Source organism: Podarcis erhardii, assembly GCF_964252035.2.
Source record: "Podarcis erhardii genome assembly, chromosome: 5".
Taxonomy (NCBI): domain Eukaryota; kingdom Metazoa; phylum Chordata; class Lepidosauria; order Squamata; family Lacertidae; genus Podarcis; species Podarcis erhardii.
This window is the reverse complement of record NC_138509.1, coordinates 37962007-37977012: the sequence shown is the minus strand read 5'-3', so window position 1 is coordinate 37977012 and position 15006 is coordinate 37962007. Positions and strand designations below refer to the sequence as shown.

At 37.6% G+C, this 15006-nt stretch overlaps 1 protein-coding gene across 5 annotated transcripts in view; it reads right to left on the bottom strand.

Moving 5' to 3' along the window:
- The window catches only part of IDE (insulin degrading enzyme), a 50651-nt gene that overhangs the window by 16612 nt on the left and 19033 nt on the right, over positions 1 to 15006 (bottom strand). For 4 of the 5 annotated variants that reach the window (XM_081863171.1, XM_081863167.1, XM_081863169.1 and 1 more), the window contains exons 5-15: positions 13825 to 13947; positions 12976 to 13088; positions 12442 to 12604; positions 11438 to 11530; positions 9945 to 10036; positions 9286 to 9366; positions 8150 to 8253; positions 5827 to 5929; positions 4592 to 4714; positions 3821 to 3903; positions 285 to 429 (exon numbers count right to left, since the gene is read on the bottom strand). In XM_081863171.1, coding sequence (XP_081719297.1) covers positions 285 to 429; positions 3821 to 3903; positions 4592 to 4714; positions 5827 to 5929; positions 8150 to 8253; positions 9286 to 9366; positions 9945 to 10036; positions 11438 to 11530; positions 12442 to 12604; positions 12976 to 13088; positions 13825 to 13947 — 1223 coding nt within the window. The remainder of the gene's footprint in view (positions 1 to 284; positions 430 to 3820; positions 3904 to 4591; positions 4715 to 5826; positions 5930 to 8149; positions 8254 to 9285; positions 9367 to 9944; positions 10037 to 11437; positions 11531 to 12441; positions 12605 to 12975; positions 13089 to 13824; positions 13948 to 15006) is intronic. The other variant, XM_081863168.1, reaches the window with a different exon arrangement.

Genomic DNA, 15006 nt, shown 5'->3' with positions numbered 1-15006 from the left:
ATTTGAGTTTTAAGTTAAAAAAAATAATCTTGCAAATATTCTGGTGAATGACGTAAAATGAAGTGCAAAAATTGCTGAATGCGAATGGAAATGTTGAAGACTCCAGAAATTTCAAATTATGAGAAAGTATAGCTAGAAATCAAGGTTGAAAAAGAAACTGAAAAAAACAGGTTCTCAATTGGAAAAGCCATTGAAAAATTGCTTCCAGCAAATCAATTTTTTTTCCTTCTGATTAGTGGAAGTAAATTTAAGGCTTTTAAGATTCTCCTTGATTTGGTACTTACATACATCCCATAGATGGTATTTTGGAGATCATAGTTCAAGCCAGCTAGCTCTGCTGCATATGCATACTCGTTGAGGGAGTCTTTGAGTAGCTCAAGGTACAAATAGGCCATGTTACAATGCAAGGGATCCACGTAAGCAAATGGGCTGGAAGAAAATGTTGAAAGTAAAATATCTGCTGCAATTACTTCCCAGTTCTGCTAGATCCTTCATACTGGATCTCAAGGACACAGTAAAAAAAGAAAATCCTGCTTCCTGTTATGAGAATATTAAGACAGTATGTTAACACAAACACACAGCTAAAGGGGGAAAGATTGATTAAACAATTCCATACTGAGACAGACACACACACACACACACACACACACACACACACACGTATTACATCTATGTTAAATCTACTGCGTAAGACTACACAAAACCGTTTTTAGCTCACATTATTCTGAATTTGCTACAAAGACAAATGCTTACAAACAAGTACAAAACATATGTAAAACACTTAAAATATACAATGAGTTAAAAATTGCCACAGTGGATAAATCTAAAAGCTTGCCATGTAGGACAGTCTCACACTTAACTTGCTTGTCATCAGGATTAAACCTCACTGAACATAGCTGCTGGTTTCACAAAATCAGGAAATAGCGCAGTTATAGGTTTGCTACCAAACCACTGGCATTTTCTATATTAGGCACAAAAATATCAAAGTTTTGTATTTAGCTATAGCACATAACACTACCCTGATATATTTTTGCAATATCCCAAGGAGGAAGAGTACGCTGCACAGACTTCCAAAGGTAAAGACAACTCAAAGACTCAAGTCATGTTTCAACAATACTGCTTCGTACCAACATATTAAGAGTGACAAACCAGATTAAGAGCAGAAGTAATTTGTGTACAGTATGGTCTAATATCTATTATGGATATATACATATAGCAGTTAAAAATATGAAATCATCAACATCGCCCAAATAAATTGTTCACAAAGCAACATTTCTTACTGAAGAATTCTATCATAAGTAAAATAAAAAGTACAACAATATTCAGCATGTTAAAGCAAAATAATAATTATGGGGCAGAATAATGATTCAAAGAACAAAACATTTAATTAAAACCATGCATCTCTTTTTGAAGACAAATCAGAATGTTCTTTTAATAATGTGAAACAAGTGACCCTTTGCACGATGATTTCTGACATGCAAACCAACACTATTTATTCAGAAGTTAAGTTTCACTGGGCTCAATCAGACTTGCTCCCAGAAATGTATGCGGCCTCAATATATGTTAAAACTCACTGGACAATGTTGAATTTTCATATACATCTTATCTCAAGGCTATTATTGTAGAGACCCATCACAAGCAGAAACAACATAATCAGAAAAGGCTGAGACGTCATTTTTAAAACCTTTTCAATACAAAACTCATCAGAAGATAAAGAAGTTTGGGGGGGATGACTGCATTTTACTTAATATAGGAATTATCATTTCAAGATACATAACCACCCAAGTTTCAGTCTATAAACTCTCTTACAAAACTAAGCAGTACTGCAGTTCACATGCTTCCTCAAAAATCAAAATGGGACCATGAAATTAGCTAGCAATTATATTAAGTGTAAAAACCTAACTTACTTGGTTTTATCTTAAATTTCATTTTCAGTGCTGTAAAATGTTAAGTATGCTTCAACTTTAACAGGAAATTTGACTTCAGAACCAAGCAATTTCACCAAAGTAAGTTTTTAAGTGGTCTATACAAATATCCCCAGCTCATAATGCTCAGCCTTCCTTATGAATTGAGCAGCATTACACTGAGAAATTATCAGGCTTATGAGCATATTTAGCTCATAAGAAGCTCTGGAACATATATTTTCTGTTTGAACGTTCAGCTGCTTTGGGAAAACTACACACCACATTCCAGACATGATAGAAAACGGAGGTTTTGTAGAAAGGCACCCTGGTTGTTGCTAACATTACAAGTAAGTTTATACTATAGGGATGGTGAGTTGAGGCTCACAGATTAGAAAGGTGTGCTTGGGCCCTCTTGAGATCCCAGTGACACTGAATCAAGAGTGCAACAGAGTTTCCAAATTGGGGTATGTGAGAGCTATTATCTGATGGGGGGGAATATTATCAGCAATATTAGCAAATCCCAATTTCAAATTGAGTAATTCATCATCACTAGATACAAAGGGAGACCTCTGCGGGTGATCAGTTGTACTGCACTGGAAATGATTTAATGATTCAAGCACAGCCAGTGCAGAGATGCAACAGTATTATCTGGCCCAGAGGTCTGGTGGGAAGGAGGCAAGACCTGAACCGCAATGGTGATTATGGGTTCACAGGAATGCTAAATATATTTATTTTATTACTTGTTGCATATTAACTGTTCTCAAAGTTCCCAAGCTGAGACAGACCAAAACAAAGATGAATTATTTTGTGTGCTAAAGAATGTTTTTAAAATCAAAAGCATTAAAGTGCAGTTCTAAAATTGTTCTGGACATTTGAAGGGAGAGGAGAATGAAGCCCTGTTCATTTATTTCCCTCCATATGACTGTACATGGAGCTGGATCCACTGGCCTCATTGATATTCCCCAACACGCGGAGACAGCAGGGGATAAAACAATGATGGGAGGCTAGAGCAGGGTTTCCCAAACTTGGGTCTCCAGCTGTTTTGGGACTACAATTTCCACTTTTGCTTTTTTAGGATGCAGCTTGAAGTGCTGCAAAGGCTCAAGAAGTGATTCTTCCACAGAGTATGGTAGGACACAAAATGCATGTGTACAGTAAGGGAATTATGGCTCTACAATACTAATTCCTGCTATCATACCAGTTTCTGACAAATACAACAGTCCTACATTCTACTTCTTGGACAAATCTTACTTTTAAAAAAACCTTCCTCCAAAATCAGATGCTCCTAGCACACACAAAAATAACTTTAGGGGTTAAATAAGGATAGTAGAATGGTACCAAAGTTGTATAAAAGTGGACTTGTCCAGGTCAAACAAGGCACTCATCGGGATCATAAAGCTGAGGGACTGCTCCACTGAATAGACTGAAAGCTACTTTCCTTTGAGGAATGAATTAATCAAACAAACACACACACACCCATGGCTTGGCTATAGCCATACATGTGTGGAAGCATGTTTCTGTGCATATATTCTCTGTGCTGTGAAGCTCTATCACCAGAGGTATGTTTGGTGTAGGAGTGTGGTGAAGGAGGAGAGTAATTAACAGCTCTTGGATTATGTTTAAAACACTCTTGTGGCACTTTAACAGTAACAAATTAAGATGCTAAAAGACTTTGTTGCTTGTGCTGCAACAGATTAACATGGTTGCTCCTCTGGAACGTGGACAATACTTTTCAGCCAGCACAAAACCTGTGCACACTGTTGCACATCCATAATGCTGGATTGCAGTAATAAGTGGGAACCGACAATCTCAGTTATTCCACTGTAGCAGCCCCAAGCATGTCTAGAATGATAAAATGTTTTCTTGAATGACTCTGCTTAGAATGATAAATTTTAAAGACAAGAATGCGTGCATACCTGAAAAATTCAAAGTTGAGACAAGCTTTGGGTAGGAAAAATTTGTCATCTTGCTTGAACCATAGCTTGCACATAGCAGTGTCCTGAGTTTAAGAAAACATACATTTTCTATTATTATTATTATTATTATTATTAAATTACAAACTGTATTTTTATCATTTTAATCTGTTTATATTCTTTAAACATACAGAGCCATGCCATCTGAGTTTGGGTGCAGTCCCACAGGGTTTAACAGAGCCCAAATTTCTCAACCCCACCCCAATTAAGCACACAGTGATGCAGACCTATTCCCTACGATGTTCCCTTGTGCTGTCTAAACACATGCTTATATGCTAACATTTCTGAGATGGAAGGAGGACCTCTAAGCCCTGTGGGACTTTTGCCGGTATGAACACTAAATCCATACGCCGTTTGATTGCACCACTGCCAGGTAAGTCTGGAAAGAAGAGACAGCTATGGCAGGGTCTGGGCTTACCTGATATTGGGATGACCCATTAGGAGTTCATCTCCTAACTCCACAATTTGAACTCACTTCCACCACTATGTGAAGGTTTATATACTTTGAATATGGGGCAAAAAGCCAACTGGATAGGAGCCAGTCACCTCTTAAAATAAAGATCCAATTTTCATTCATTTTTACAATCTATTCTTACAATACTGTTCATATTTTAAGCAGCCTACTCAATGACCTTAATCTTTCAAAAGCAATTCAGGAAAGAATGGTACATATTCCCGAAATTCCACCCACAACTATTAAATACATATGCTTACCTTGATAAGAGTAGGGTACTGTGGTGCATCCTTCTCTAAAGGTACAATTTCAAAGTTAGTAGGGATAAATTCATTCTTCATTGGCAGCTTGAATTTCCCATTGAGGTCAGCATTTTGCCATTTCTACATTCAATGTGCAAACAAGAGGACAGTTTTGTTATTATCCAGTGGGTGGGTTAAAAAAAATTGTGCTGCAATTGTGCTGCTCTATGAAGGATTATCGACCTTTGATGAATCATGCTTCTTCAAAATTCATGACAAAATTATTAATTATTACTAATGTTTCAAATTATTTAATCTGTATGATTCCTTGCAGTTCACATAATACCATTTATGTTTGCTTTTAACTATGTTCCATAAACACTTAGAACATAGCGCTGACTGAGGGCTAGAGTGCATGCTCTAACCACTGTGTAGAACTACTAAGAAATGCTTTCTGCAATATGTATCACCATGTGAGCAGCTGGTTTTCACTCTTAGAAATATGTGAAAATATTACACAAATCCTCCAAACACAGCTGCGTGTGTGATCATAGCTGTATGTTCAGATAGGTGCTCTGCACATAGTTTCTCTCTCGCTAAAGCTTATTAATCAGGATTTTTTTGGGGGGGGGGAAGGTGTTTTAAGGGTCCAACATGTATAGTATTGGCTGCACCACAAAGAGATGTTCAAGGATTTGGTTCAAATTTTGAAGTGAAATCTATTTCCCCCCCATAACACCAGTTGAAATTAACTGACACCAATGTGACACACTTATACAAGCAACAGTATTAGTTGCTTTTGTAAACAACACAAAATAAACTTTATTGTAAGCAGTGGCGGAGCAAGCCGATCGGGCGCCTGGGGCAGCACACATGCCCTGTGCCCAGGGGCGAGGCCAGCCGCCCGTGGGGGCGGGCCAGCCACCTACAGGGGTGGGGCGACCCAGGGCAGGACGCTCCGCGGGGCCTCCGAGGAGTCTGCCTGCCTTCTCCCACTCAGCCACCCTACAGCTGAGGGGAAGGTGGCAGGTGGACCATTTGGGGCAGTGCGGAGCCTGCGGGCACTCAAGCCACCGCATCACTCCCAGGAGAGACGCCTGCCTTGGGTGAGTGCCGCCCAGCATTTTGTCACCCCCTTCAATGGCGACACCCGGGGTGGACCGCCCCCACCGCCCCCCTTCCTCTGCCCTGATTGTAAGAAGTGTGAAAATACTGGTTACATATTCAGTTTACCACCAACTTTCTCACCACACCTTAATGACTTCATCAGAAATAGCCTCTTGCTTGTACTGGGTTCCATACCATTTTTCTGTTCTATCAGTTTTTCCTTCAAAAGACTTAGAAACTATTGCAACCCTAAAAAATAAAACCAAAACATAGTAAGCAAGCAAGCATATTACCTCCCCCGCCCCCCAAAATACTATTCAAATAATTCTGCTTGGTCACTAAGTTCAAAGATTCTGTTATTAATACTGTAAATTCTATATGTCCTATTCTATTTTTCCATGTAATCCTCCTGTCAGTAAAACAAAAAGCAACATTTATCCATATCAAAATGGCTATATTAAATGACCCCTTGTCATAAAAGATATTATATATATACACACACACACACACACACACACACAGAGAGAGAGAGAGAGAGAGAAATATTATACACTGAACTTGCGTATAAGAGGATGTATTTTATAGGATTTACTATATTAAGCTCAGTTTGCTTTATGCAGCTATGCAAAATTTCACTAAAAAAATCACTAAAATAAAACATTTCTAGCTCTCATGACAAGTATTTTAAAAAAGACGTTAACAGAATATTTGAAAAAAATCCCAGCAATTAAGAGCCTATATAACACACCCAAGGTGCTCCTAAATTCATTTTCTACCATTTCTAAACAGAAATTTGAAGCAAAGGAAAAGACCATGCAAATGTCATCCATGGGTAAAACTACAACATACTTTTGTGATCATGCTCTGCAACATTTAGCAACTGTTTCCAATTAGTTTTAACAGTTTTCCAGGCTTCAAATGGTCTAGAATTTTAAAGAAATGCTTTGGGGGGCGGGGTAACTAAGGAGAAATAATGCATAATAGCAAGAGTAATTATCATCTCTCTGGCCAATTATATGCGAGAGAAAACATTTACCATCAATCCTGTTCTAGCACCTCAGAGCCAACTCGTAGTTAATTAGAAGACTATAGGACAGTTGGATATATGGAACACTTAATCAGTCTGAACATTTAGTACAAACATAACCTTAAAAACAAAGGATAGGGCTGAATCAGAGACAGAAATAACTAGCAATTTTTCATTTTAACCTTGTCCTTGGCTGCCAAATAATATCTCAAGGTGGAAGATTCTGTGCTGTAAATGAAGCACCCCACTCAGCCTTCTTTCACGCTATGTATGACTACAAGGCACAATACAATAGTATGAGGGAAGCTTTATTTCCCTTTGAAATTAGTTACTATGGTAACAATTCTGTCACTGGCAATGAGAGAACACTGCTTATCTCAGTGTTTCTAGCATACACTGGCAGAGAACCATGGCTTCAGCAAAAAAATAAAAGTCAATTATGTACACCAAGTATGAAAGTCTATTGTATTGAAAATAGCAGGAAGAGGTTACCTGCCACTAATAAAAACCTCTCTGTTGCCAGTGGACAACTGTGTTTCCACTCCGCTGCAACAATCTTGTTTTACAAATCATATGACAAATACAGAGCAAGTCAATACATTACTATGAATTAAGCAGCAGTCAGGGGTGTCTGCTGACATGGACCCTGTATGTTGGCCAAGTGCAAACTTGGGGTGAGCATACAATCACAGGTAAAAACCATGATGAACCACTGTGATTCTCAAGAAGAGCTGCACGAAGAAGAGTGTGTTTTCCTTAAGTAGAAGCATTGGGCTCAGTCCAGTTAATCCTACAAGCACAAGTTCCCTCTCAGTCCCTATTCTGCAGCAACTATCATCTTTACATTTCCCCAAATAATCAATTTGTGTCATCTATGCCCCTCAACCTGCCACAACTAGAATCAGATACCTAATTCAAATCTCATTCTCAGATTCTGATTTCAAGGGCAAGCACTGACCAGTTTGCCAATGTGGCAAACTATAGTTACAATAAATAGAAAACAGAAAGAAAAGCATCACGCTAGAGGGGAAGAGCATGCCTGCTGTTCCTTTCGTTTCTTCACCTATGGGTTGGAGGATTGTTTCAACTGAGCCCTAGTGTGAAAGCACCCAGAAGAGTCAGTGACATGGGTGTGAAGTTTCAATGAAGTCTATCAACATCGTATGATAATTCAAAAGAACTACACATTAGTTACGTAAATATGACAAAGGGTTCTATCAGTTCTTAAAATTATTATGCAGTGTTCTTCCCTCCTTCCATGCTATGCTAAATATTTTTCTTTGTATAGATTAGGAAAACTTAAATATTTCATTCAAGGAGTTTTGCATGTGTAAAGTTCTTTTGTATTTAAAAGTACAATCTATAATCCATTAGCAGTTTTAACCTGCAAAATATTTCCATCTCAATCTGTACAAAATATTGGATGTGTCAATATAGCTTACCGGACATTTTCAGGTCTTAATTTATCCAATACCATTTCTATTAAATCAGGCCTAAATTCTTCAAGTAAATATTCTGCAGCAAGAACTTCTTCTATAGGATAGTACTACAATAAAAATGTGATATTTTTAGTTTAAACCGAAGACATTATGCATAATACTAAAGTGATAAAATATAGTTACTAAGATAGTTGGCTATCACTCTAAGTAACACTTGGAGTAGACTCACTGAAATCAATAGATCTTCTCAGAGTTATGACTAATGTTAGATGTCACCCATAGTACAGAAAGAATCACTGTCATTTAGGTACACAGCTAATAAAAAAAAGCTACATGTACTAAATTGTTGATATTATAAGGGATAAAAAGAAGCAAATGCTGACCCCTGGAGGATGTTTTCAAAGTGAATGGAAGCAACATAAACATGTTCATGTAGCAGTATCTAAAAAAACCCCTACTTTCAGAAATTCTAACAGAAAGCTATCTTCTCCCCCCGCCCCCCAGCAAAAAGCAAAGAATTCAGTACTTATGAATTCATTCTGGAAATAAAAAAGAGTGTAGAAGCAAATATGTCTCCAAGGTTGTTTTGCAAACTGGAATCTTTGGTGAGTCTGCCTTCGATCTAAGTCACCAAAGGCTCTTTAGATGTGAAGACACTAAAACCTAACAGGTCTACAGATAAATAAGACAATACCATATGTTTAGGACCAGGCCCTAAGAACGCCTGGTACAGGAAAGATCATTTAACCAGTAAGCATGCTTGTGCATTGTAAAAGTCATACTGATTAATCAATATACAGATAATCAGTTCAGTTATGCTTGGAAGGAAACAGTGCAAATTATTCAGCTATATCCAGCACCAGTCAGGGTCCCAGTCCACACTTGGTAACTAGTCTTTCCATGGAGTTATTAAGTGAGGAGACAATTAGCTGTCACTACCACTTTATAGTGTAATTGTGTGCCATATCAACATCTTTTGGCCTGCAATACTCATCTTGGACAAAGTAATTTATCACTATACATGCATAATTTTTTTGTGCTTTACCCCAACCTAATGACATTGATGCCCAACTTTTGACACATTTCAGAAATGTTGAGAAATATTTCAGCATTAAATTCAGTCCAATTTCGTAACTTACGTGAAGAATCCCTGCAACTTTTGATGTATAACCCCGGGGTCTTTCCTTATCTTTAAACCTGAAGGCTACAGCATTTAAATCCTAAAACAAGAAATAAAATTAAGTTATTCTGCAATGCCACTCTTCATATTGTAAACGATGGGTAAGAATGGTATTTTTAAACGATAATGGGAAATGAAGCTTGGACATTAATTTTATTTGTTTTTTGAAGTTAGCAATCAATTGAATAAATGCACTGTGGTTTAATGAATGCAGGCAAACATAAGGGAATAAGTAAAAACCACTTTAAGTTATTACAAAGCATTTAGGGCAAAGTAAACAATGTATGTAATAAACTGCATTCAAAAGCATTAGAAACTAATTGTTTGCATTCAAGAACATTAGGAACTTAACTAAGCAGATTTAAAGAAAATGGAAGTTATAATAATTTTAATCTTCTATAAGATGAATTTATGTTTATAAAGTTATGGATTATTAAATATAGCATCATTTTAGGTAGGTCATGTGTTTGTTCATAAGTTCATAAATTAATTTTAAAAACAAGAAAATTTAACAGATGCAATCTATTTCTAATTAAGGTATCTAAAATAAGAGAAGATCTGGTGTGAATCTCTAAAACTACTTGAAAGAAAACCTCAAATATGTTGCAATTATCATACCTTACATTCTTGGAAAACCCACTCTTGAGGTCCTTCTGTACGTAGTTTTTGTATATACTGAAACATGTGCAAGATAATATCCTCCACGTGTACTTTCAAGAAAAAGATAAAATATTGCATGCATAAGCAATTTCTCAGGGAAACACAAAGTGAACATTTTTCGTTTTCTTAGGGCCAAGACTAGACATGACACAAGAGATCTGCAATTAGAATCTCCTGTGTGCATGTACAAGGCTTTTAAAAAACGAATCAGCAGCCCCATGCATTCACTTTGAAGACGGGGATATTTGAAACCCTTTTCTCCGATGCCCTTCCCCGATCTATTTGCTCCAGTGGGTGAGCCATTTAGGGCTGCTATTCTATCCCCACTTAACTGAGAGTAAGCCCCATTGAATTCAGCAGGACTTACTGCTGAGCAGATATGGTTGGGACTGCATTGCCGACCGTCAATCTTCAAGTTCAGCCCTTATACTTAAAACTAGCAGCTCAGTCTGACAGAGGCTAAACTAATACAAAGTTGTACAAACCGAATGTATGCAGTATTCACACATCTATTTGACTAATGTAAAAGTATATAGAGTATCAAGCAAACAACATGCACATGATACCTTTAGATATACAAATAATTTCCAGAGAGATAAACTTGCTGATCAGTTATGATCTTAACAGAGGCCCAATTTGCACGTAACACAAAACCAAACCATGGCTCATTGTGAGCAACCAAAGATAGAAGATTGTGGCCACTTTGCTCCTCCTCTGATCCTGCTGCTGCTATGCTGCTGTGACCTTAGCATTATGTCCAAACATAACGGCTGAGCTTTATGTCTGAATCCAGGTTCATGTTTTATTTTCCCTGCACAAACTACGAGTGGCAAAACCATAGAACAAACCTTGCCCCCAAGCTCATGGCTTGTTTTGAGCAAAATAAAGCATAAGCCCAGGATCAGATGTAATGCTAAGGCAAACCATGTAGTAGGAGTAGCACTAGAGGAAAATAAAACAGCCACTATCTTATCTCTGAGAACCCACATTTGCTTCCTTGTGGCAAGCCATAATTTGGCTTAGTTTTATATACAATTAGGAATCCTCCAACTAGCTTCCTGATAATTTCAACAGAATTAGATGGGCTAAGAACTTTCCTCATATTTGGGCGAACACTAGCAGTATTCAGATGCAGGAAAACAATTTTCAAATCTGTAGAATTAAGAATGAGCACATAGATCATTTGTTCAGCCCTCTAAAAAAAACCACCTACAATCTTAAAATTACAAATGTTTGGCAGTGAGGTTGTTCTTATCTCTACATTTTTGCATGTGATGGGGAAGTTAGTTTGAAGCCAATTCATTTGTCCCTGACCTAGCTATTATAGTATGGATTTCCATCAGATTATTTCTCACTCTGGGAGATGTAAAAAAAGTCTACTTAGAGTAGCCCACTTAGATCAATGTGCTCCAAATCCAAACTCCACAGAATAAAAGAAGGGATCCACTTACAAAGTCCTTCTTCTGTGAGGTCAACATTTATGATGAAAAACATGAAACCTCTAGCACCTTCTTTTTGTCCTCCAACCAGGGTATTTACCCAGCCTGTGAAATAGAATATATTTAAAACTCACACACAATAGTTTATTTTTTCTTAGTTATGTTGTTCATGTACACAAACAAAATTAGAAGGTACAGTGGTACCTCGGGTTAAGAACTTAACTCGTTTCGGAGGTCCGTTCTTAACCTGAAATCATTCTTAACCTAAGGTTAAGAACCTTTAGCTAATGGGACCTCCCGCTGCCGTCGCGCTGCCACCGTGCGATTTCTGTTCACATCCTGAAGCAAAGTTCTTAACCTAAGGTACTATTTCTGGGTTAGCGGAGTCTGTAACCTGAAGCATATGTAACCCGAGGTACCACTGTATATGTCTTTGGTTAACATCTATGAAATTAAATAAATACTATGAAAGAACCAAATGACAGAAAGACATTGCATGCAGACAAAATCTAAGTGCATTGGGGGCAATCCTTTGTAAAGATCTTCTGCAATGAGCAGTTTAGAATTCAGTAGATTCCCAATGCAGCTAGGCTATGTCAGTCCAAGTCCCCATCCCCAGCTCAGTTGGCAATATGCCTGTGCCCCCTTGCCACTCCTGGTGGAGCTGGAGTTGAAGCTGGTGCAGGCCCCCAAATGGGGCATTTTGAGAGCAAGGGGGACATATGCTACACATTGGTAAACATGTCCTGAGCATCACAAACAGTCATCCTGTTGATGGAATACTGGCGAGAGGGGATATACTGCATACAAATGAGATCCCTTATAATCTTTCATATAAGAAGTACTGAGCCATTGATAGGAAAAACCAAAAAGAGCGTCAGTAATATAATGCGGGATTGTTTGAAATATTAAAACTGCAACTTGGATTTTGTTTACTTCACTCCTACTTTTCAGGGGCTGAGCTGTAGGGAAGCAACTGCCCCAAGGTTTCAATGTCAACTCACTGCACACCTTACCTTTAGCTTTGAGTTCTGATAGAAGACTTCCTGGACCTTCATGACCAATAAGATGGCCAAGATAATGGCCAGGGTTTGATTTATAGTACTTCTGAAGATCTGGTATTGGAAACGTGACGTAAAGATTTCTAATGTCTTTGATAGGTACCACTTGGTAAAGTTGCTGTGAAACAAACAAAAAAGCAAAATAAATCAGATTTAAACTGAACCCAGTATTTTGCCTTTACAAGGCTACTTTTCTTCTCAAATCCACCACCCACAGTTCATTACACATATGCCCATTTCATGCTTAGGCCATAACATAAAATTAATATTGCTCAACTGCATTTTCTAGCAGAACAATTAGTGAAGTTTCAGGAAGGGACCGATTACACCTACACCCACACCTTTTCCAGCCAACATACATTTGTCTTGCTGTACAAGTAATTCTGATGTGCTATGACGCTACTCAACTTATCACAGTAGTTTTCTGGTCTTGCTTAAAAACACAACATAAAACTTATTTTAAAAGAAGTCACAATGCAATAAACCCACCCTGAGATGTTCTTCCTGGAAAGGATGTTCAGGGAATTCTGGTAATGGAACGTTTTTGTTCTCTACTTCAGAGAATAGCTTCACTACCAAACTTGTTAGCTCATCTAAAGATTCTGTATGCATATATTTGGGAGGAAAAGAAAGTTACACATGGTCAAAAGTTTCACAGATGTTATCCTTGATTGCTCCTTTTAGAGAAAGCCTTGATAAGCGCAGTCTTAAGAAAAGTCAGTATCTAAAATCTGAATGCATTTTACACATTCTTCAATATAAAAATTCTGTGCCCAGAATAAAACCTGTCTATGTACTGTTGATGCAGCACAATGTATTCTGTGTACAGTAAGTATCTTCCTAAGGAATTAAAACTATGGAGTCTAGACTGGGAGGCAGAAAGCAGTGAGACTAAGAAAGATACGGAGATTGGAGCATGCTAGGAAATGCATGTCACTGAAGCCTGCCCTCCATGTTCTGAGTTCTGGAACATCACTGCATGTTTATATTTTAAGATTCATCTATAAGAAAAAAACTAGGGCTAGAAACATATACATTATATAAAAACAGACATTTTCAGAATGATAAATTCTGCAGCAGACACACAATCTTTTTCTTCTACTACAAATCTGCAGAGTACATACATCCCTTCCTATAATTTTTTTTTAAGTCATCCTACAAATTAATAAGTGTAGATATTAGAAATGCTACAGATTTAAGGTAGACCTGTGGTTTAGGATTTGGAGAGTGGTTGCATTCTTTACACACCCACACCCACACCGAGTTAAGTTCCAGTACTAATCCATTGTAAATTGATTATATATTAAAAGTAGCTCCCAAAAAGTTTGGCATTCTTACCTCGTCCTAGAACACAAACAGCCATTAAATTTGATGAATAATAAGTGGAGTGAAACTTCAATAACTCTTGTCTTACATCTATTCCTTCTTGGTTTGGTCTAGTTTCCAAAGTGAATTTGCTTCCTACAGTACATAAATAAAAAGAAGGATGTGTTACAATAAGAGCCATGACTGGGTAAATGTGCTCAGTTCTGTAAAAACTGTTAATCCCTGCAATCACAAGAGGTGATACTGCACATATCCCTCAAACAGATTACAGCATCTGGATTGTTTTATATTACTACTACATTTATACTCTTCATTTCCTCCAATGAGCTCAGGTGGCATACAGTACATGGTTCTCCGCACCCCCTCACTTTATTCTCATAACAACAAATGATGGGCATTGTGCATGCAGATCCTATTTATATTTCTATCACATGATGGTACTTCTATCGAGTGCAAGATGTTTATCAGATTTCCTGCTTTCATGATTTCAGCAAGACCATTTGTGGCTCAGCTTGAATAGCTTGGAGTTAGGAGAATTGAAATCTGGAATTGTGTTCTCAAGGGATTGCTTCTACAAATCCTTTTTCTAAACTTTTATTTACGCAATTTTAACAGCTTTTATACACACATCGTACAGTATCCATCACTTATCTCTTTTCCTAAGACTTCCCAATCCATCTCTCTGTGACATTGTAGGGAAATCTTGATCTACTGCATATCCTGATATTTCACCATTATCATTTCAAGTCTTCCTGTTTTGATGTTATCTGCTGCTCATATGTCAACTCCTACTTGTAGATTAAATTGTATATTTTACCCTCTAAAATAATCTCCAAAACACCTCCACTCTTATCTTTATCTCATCCTTATTCCTTAGTTTCACAGTCATGGTTACTAATGCTATGTATTCTATCAATCTGTTTTGCCAAATTTCCATTGTGGGTATCTCCTCTTCTTTCCGTTTTTTCGCATATACTGTTCTAGCTGCAACGGTCGTGTACAGAAAAATACTGAGTGCCTTTTTTGGAATTGGAATATCATCACCTATTATCCCTAATAGAAAGGCCCCTGGCCTTTTGAGAAACGTGAGTTTTAGAATCTTATTTAATTCTGTGTGGATCATTTCCCAATACTCTCCAGCATATTTACATGACCACCACATATGGATCAGGGTTCCCTCCATCTCGTGGCACC